The 6,077-nt window shown below is 31.1% G+C and overlaps 2 protein-coding genes across 2 annotated transcripts; one reads left to right on the forward strand and one right to left on the reverse strand.

Moving 5' to 3' along the window:
• The first annotated feature begins 457 nt into the window (after nucleotides 1–457).
• LOC119831517 (nucleoporin Nup35-like) lies at nucleotides 458–2,914 on the forward strand. Its single transcript, XM_038354921.1, has 4 exons — nucleotides 458–750; nucleotides 1,010–1,444; nucleotides 1,525–1,702; nucleotides 2,172–2,914. The coding sequence occupies exons 1-4, from the start codon at nucleotides 597–599 to the stop codon at nucleotides 2,281–2,283; spliced, it is 879 nt and encodes a 292-aa protein (XP_038210849.1). The 5' UTR covers nucleotides 458–596; the 3' UTR covers nucleotides 2,284–2,914.
• A 273-nt stretch (nucleotides 2,915–3,187) lies between these two features.
• Nucleotides 3,188–4,807, reverse strand: LOC119831105 (glucose-induced degradation protein 8-B homolog). The gene is made up of 4 exons (XM_038354360.1): nucleotides 4,563–4,807; nucleotides 4,244–4,440; nucleotides 3,785–3,982; nucleotides 3,188–3,494 (listed from the first exon to the last, which is right to left on the reverse strand). The coding sequence occupies exons 1-4, from the start codon at nucleotides 4,693–4,695 to the stop codon at nucleotides 3,318–3,320; spliced, it is 705 nt and encodes a 234-aa protein (XP_038210288.1). The 5' UTR covers nucleotides 4,696–4,807; the 3' UTR covers nucleotides 3,188–3,317.
• Nucleotides 4,808–6,077: the final 1,270 nt, after the last annotated feature.

Below are 6,077 nucleotides of genomic sequence, written 5' to 3' on the forward strand. Positions count from 1 at the left end.
AGTGCAGCCACTATAAATAAATTAAAATACTGTCTGTTCGCTAAGCCAAGCCAAGAAAATTTTTGTTATTTAAAAATGGAGATTACATCTAACTTCCAAGATCGGAAACGCAATGAAATGAAACGGGTACATTTCATTAAAAAAAAAAAAAAAAATGGGGTGCCGGCTCATAAATTTATTTACTTATAATTTAACGACGGTTTAAGAACATTTTTTTTTTTTTGTAATGTACGCATACAATAATGAAACAAAATTATTACTTTACTTTTTTCTATTTGAAATCTACCTATAAATAAAAATTAGATACACACAAATACCACTATACCAATATATAATAATTATTCCTCTTCTTCTTCTCTTTAGTGTATACGTACTTATATTGATTTAGAAATTATTTGCTTTTATCTTCTATGTTGCTGTTTATATCTGTAATCAAGATACTGTCAAATTATCAAATCGAATGTCAGTTGTCAGAAGTTTGGCCGGTAAACTGATTTGTGGTTTTTAAAATTTCTCCAATAAACTTCAAAAACAGCTGAATAACCTTCCTTGTATTGAAAAAAAATTATACAAGTGAAATCATTTTTCAGTATATAATGGAGCCAATGGCATTGGGCAGTCCTACTCACTCTCCTTCAGGAAGTCCAAACGTGGGATATTTGCCACCGTTTTTATTAGGTGAAATAAATCCTCCTACAACTCCTAGAACAAACAGCCTTTCACCGACCAAAGCAAGAAGTTTAGCATTTGGTAAGTAAATTTTAATACGTGTTTAATATATGTTTTACAGCTTTCACATGACATTTAATTTTCTGTATTCAAAAATTTTTTTTTGCCACCTTTATCTTTAAACTGTCCGTAATAAATTCAAGAATTCTGATAATATAGAGGGATTTATTTGTTTAAAAAAATACAGAAGTAGATTACGATTAAGAGTAATAATTGAACACTGGCCAAGACATTAATTTTTGTTTGTATATTCATCACTTTTATGTATGCATTTTTTCAGGTTCGCCAACTAGTCCGACTCAAACTTCTACCCCTGACCAAAAGCTTTATCGGCAGAGCATATCAATGCACCAACAAGCTTTATACAACCAACAAAATGTATTTGCAAACATGCCCACTTCACCTAATGTGTCATATTCGGCAAAGCCAAGTGGGCCTCCCATTGAGGACTTATTTGACACAATAAAAAGTAATGAACCATCTGTAAACAAGTCACTATTTCAAGATAATAGTTTTTTGGGTTATGGCAATAATAACTCATTTATGCAAAACTCATATGTAAACAATAATGTATCTGTAAATAATCAATCATTGACAAATCAATGGCAAGATGGATGCCAGGACCATGATGAGTATTGGGTGACTGTGTTTGGTTTTCCACCAAATGCAGCCAATACAGTTTTAGCAAGATTCAGTAACTGTGGAGCAATTTTAGGTGAGAATACAAAACATTGGAATTGTAATTTATGCAATTGCTTTCTTTGTTTTATAATAGTGGATGAATTATGTTTTTAGATAAACAATATCCTACACAAGGGAATTGGGCGCACATAAGATATGCAACAAGAGCAGAGAAGGAGCGGGCGCTTTCTCTCAATGGCAGACAGGTACTGCCGGGTACCATGGTGGGTGTGGTGGAGTGTAGGGACCCTCCTAGAATGAGTGCCACCAGCCCTGGGGTTTATCCTGAGAGGTGAGTCCAGTACAGCAATAGGTTTTATTTGTTTTTTTGTATTAATTAATTAATAATAAAATTATATTTCATTACAATCCCAACTCTGTCTTGGTGCTTGTTAATTTAGTTATTTTAAAATAAAGTTGTTATCCTCAAGGAGACAAAATCAACAATCCACAAATTATTAAAATACATTCAGTGATTCTAGACTTATTACTTATTTATAATTCAGTGGTGTAACCAAAATAAAACTAAGGTAAAAGTTTTATAATATGTATTACTGAAAATTTATATAGACTAACAGTTTTTGAACAATGAACATACTGATGGTCTCTTTGATATGAAAAGGCTAGTTTGTGCATTCACATTACAAGAACAATAAGACCTCATTAAACTCATGATGATATCTTTAATATAGAACTGTTGACATATCATTTACTTTATGATAATATGTAACATTTTATATTCTTATTTTTCTTATTCACAGACCAACGTCACAAGCGCGATCTCTCTGCCCCACTCCAGTAGCGCAGGCGCCGGTTCCTCAAAGATCTAGTGGACTTATTTCCAAGGCGTTAGATTATGTACTAAGTTGGTGACACTTAGTTCTAACCTGAATAGGAAATATGAAAATCATATGGAAGAAATGAAATGACGTGCCAATTCTTGTTTTTTGACATTTCTTTTAATTTTGTTTGGATTATACTATCAAACAGGTTTTGATTGGAAATATAATAATCACTTGATCAAATTTTTATGTTGTTCATATTTGAAAAATATTCAAAATATTGCATTAATTGCTATTAAAAAAAGGCTACAAAATTTGGTCTACTTTATGTTGAAAATGTAAGATATAGATGCATGCATTATCTATATCATTATGTTTATGAACTACATTGTAATTTTGGTTTCATTTGTAATTTAAGACATTTAGTTTTTTGCTTTGGTCATTAATAACAACTTAAAACACAATCAGTGACAAAAAACATATCTTGATTTTGCATAAGGTTTGTTTTTTTTTTCACTAAAATTTTGACACACATTTAGGGCCAGTTTGAAATTCTGTTTCATCTGTGTATCTAGTTGTTTTTATTGAACAAAGTTTTACGGCATGCTTGTTTTGTAGTTAAGAAAATATATAAATAACAAAGTTGTAAATAGTTTAATCCAGTGCATTTATTTCAGATAGACAATAGAATTTTAACTTAATAAAGAACATTTTCTTACAAATAAAGATTTTTATTTTGATGACTTATGCATTATTTTTTATTTTATTGTTGGTGTGTTCTCTTAAGCAGATTGTGGAGAACAACAACAGTTATTAATCAGTCATACTCATGGGATACATTGTTTTATGAAAGCATTTAAAAATATCCATATTATTCAAGGTGAAGGAGTTAGGGGAAATGATTCTATAAAATTATCCTTATAAATACATTGAACATTTTTAATATATTTAATTTCAAGGGAAACTATGAAGTCCATATATAAATAAAAGACTCATTTAAAATTATTGTGATCTTTTTATTATTACATTAAATGTTATGACATACAACTTCATGTATAAGTTTACTCTCGGTGATCTTACTATTAAAATCTTATTAGCTATACCCAAAACTTATTATTTAATGCCTCATTTTGGCTGCTCTATAGTTGCATTAGCAAGGTCTGTCATTTTTGGATATTTTACATTGTGTTTATCAAGCTCGCTTTGAGACCAAAGAATCATTCTTAAAAGACTGCAGAGTTTTGGGTTTGTGTATTCTTGATTTTCCATTTTTAATATTGCTGCATTTAGTTCACTTGCAATCTGTTGAAATAAAAAAAATATATATATGAAATTGTTGTAATATATACCAACTATCATTTTTCAGCTTCACTTTTTTTTTACCAAATTTTACAATAAATTTCTTCATACAAGCATAATTTGCTCATAATCACAATTTCATTGACATACAAAAGATTCTGACCCAAGAAATGAGGTGCATTTTTCAAATTTATATTTACCATACAACATGAAATATTCATGCTTGATTTTAAGATGTGTGCTCTTTTACCTTTGTCTTTTTTTACAACATTATATACAAAAAATTAACTCACTTTTTGACTATGAGAAGGAAGCAGAAGGTCTGCAAAGGGAGATGCATGTGGATCAGGAAAGGCCAAAAGGGCCAGTGACCTCTCGAGTTCAGTGAGAGCATTGCGGTCATTTGCTCCAGCCTCAGCAAGTGTGGCACTAGCGAAGGCTAAAGCTTCTTCAGCCCGACCAGCTCTTATTAGTTCTAATAATTGAAGTTGCTGAAAAGATGCATATTCACTTTATATACTACGTTATAAACAGAAACATATATTTGACTTTCCTTATTCGGTGCTTACATAATCCAGGATTCTTCTTATATTGCTGACAACTTACAATACACTTTACACCTTAGCATATATTTTCTCATGTTAGAAGCAAGTTTATGAGAACAGAAAGTTGTGATTTGGTTTATTATTAAGAGATATTTCCAGTTACTTTTCAAATACAATAATTTATTAATAATGCTGTGAATTACCAACCTGTAAGTGAAAATAAAGATATCGATCGTTATCCAGTAGCTCTGGATGTAAAGCATTGACCATGGCAATGGCTTCAGAAATACGCCCACCTTGTACTGCTTCTCTGATCATTATTCTTTCATCTAAAGAGCTACACAGTGCAGGCTCCTGTAAACCTGCCTCTTGTTGAAATTTTAATGCAGCTTCTTTGAAACCCTCTGAACAATAGAATGAAAACGTATAAAAATTGTATCATAGCATAGTCAAGATACTTAATATGAATATGCATAGGATGTTCTCGATAATAATTATAGTCGAATATAAAATTAGTGGACGTTACCTGTAACCAAATAATTCATAATCAACATATTCATATCCGTTCTCGATATTTGCAAGTCGTCTGATTTTGTACGATCATAGTATTTGCGTTCAGGTTTATCGTTCCCATTGGTAGCAGCAGTTTCAAAACTCATAATGTAATTTAGAGTGATACGGTTGAAGTAGTCTAAATAAAACCAAATCGAAATTAAATAATCAATGAATAACAATAAAGGACTGAGTAAAATATTGACGTATTTCGAAAGAAAACACAATAATGACATTAGTAATCAAAATGTCGCTGTCAGATACCGTATTTTTTTTATAATGTTTTGTAGGGTACGTTCCAAATGCACGTGTCACAAATGTAGCTGTTATTGTTAATAAAAATAAAAAAGGATAGCAAACAACTTGTATTTTAAAGTAAGACATTTAAAATCAAATAAATTTCGAATCCTAGAACTTAAAAAGTATATATCGTATATTCGAATCAGAGAAACAAATGTGTCGTCTAGAATCAAAACTCGCCAGATAAAAAAGTGAAAAAAGAACTTGATAGTTGATGTCTACCTATAATTTAAAGTCTATGGTTTAAAGAAAAAAAAAATACATAAACCATTTAACACATGTTACACGTTATTTACCATATACCATCATAATATGTATGTCCATTTGTCGTAAACTAAGACATCCTTACTTATAATGCAAATGCGAGACTGTCGCTAACAGCTAGAAAGAAAATTAATAAAAATAGTAGATTTAAATTCAAATACAGTTATTTTCTATGTATAATTTTCTTTTAATGTGGTTTAGTACCTACGTAAAGTGATCAAATGGAACCCGACTACTAAGACACCACCGTGAGCCGTTCGTCTGTACTGTCTATTACCATGCACAGTACTCCTGAGTTTAATTCGAAATATACATAGATAATATAAAGTACCCTTGTCGCTATAAAATATTAAAAGGAGAATAAATTATTAAAATGAAGTCCTATTAATAAAATATGATTTATTGCTTCGGCAAGGGAAAATTCTGTGCGAGTCCGACTCGGACCCATATTTTAAAATACTAGATGACCCGGCAAACGCTGGTATGAAAAATAGATGTTGGCCGATTCTCAGACATACCCAATATGCACACTGAATTTCATAAGAATCGGTCGGAAATAAAACTAAAACCTGAAGTCCATTGTCAACTTTATAAAGGTTTAACCAATTTGATGCAGTCATTTGGGAGTTATTCGCCTACAGACATTTCGATTCATTGTTAATATAAATAGAATAATTCGTAAATTCGTTCTCAAGGCTCGTGGGCACGAGGGAATCGCGACAAATTCGTCCCTTCCGGACATCTAAATTACAAAAACGAAACTTGTATGTTTGTAACGTTTTAACGCAAAAAACTTCACTGATGTCATAGGCTATATAGGTATGTACCACGGGCAGCTAGGCTATTGATAAGTCAGGAAAGTGAGGAAAATAAATGAAAAACTATTTATTGGTGTTTAGCTAGTTTATTTTTCAGTTCTTAAACG

This window comes from Zerene cesonia, chromosome 13, assembly GCF_012273895.1.
Source record: "Zerene cesonia ecotype Mississippi chromosome 13, Zerene_cesonia_1.1, whole genome shotgun sequence".
In the NCBI taxonomy this organism is placed as follows: Eukaryota; Metazoa; Arthropoda; class Insecta; order Lepidoptera; family Pieridae; genus Zerene; species Zerene cesonia.

Bases quoted from the DNA above. Each gene is read 5' to 3' on its own strand.
- LOC119831517 (XM_038354921.1), top strand. From the start codon at position 597: ATGGAGCCAATGGCATTGGGCAGTCCTACTCACTCTCCTTCAGGAAGT. The intron at 751-1,009 runs GTAAGTAAATTT...GCATTTTTTCAG, and splicing joins AGCAAGAAGTTTAGCATTTG to GTTCGCCAACTAGTCCGACT. The intron at 1,445-1,524 runs GTGAGAATACAA...TTATGTTTTTAG, and splicing joins TAACTGTGGAGCAATTTTAG to ATAAACAATATCCTACACAA.
- LOC119831105 (XM_038354360.1), bottom strand. From the start codon at position 4,695: ATGAGTTTTGAAACTGCTGCTACCAATGGGAACGATAAACCTGAACGC. The intron at 3,983-4,243 runs GTTGGTAATTCA...GCATCTTTTCAG, and splicing joins ATCTTTATTTTCACTTACAG to CAACTTCAATTATTAGAACT. The intron at 3,495-3,784 runs GTGAGTTAATTT...TTATTTCAACAG, and splicing joins TTCCTTCTCATAGTCAAAAA to ATTGCAAGTGAACTAAATGC.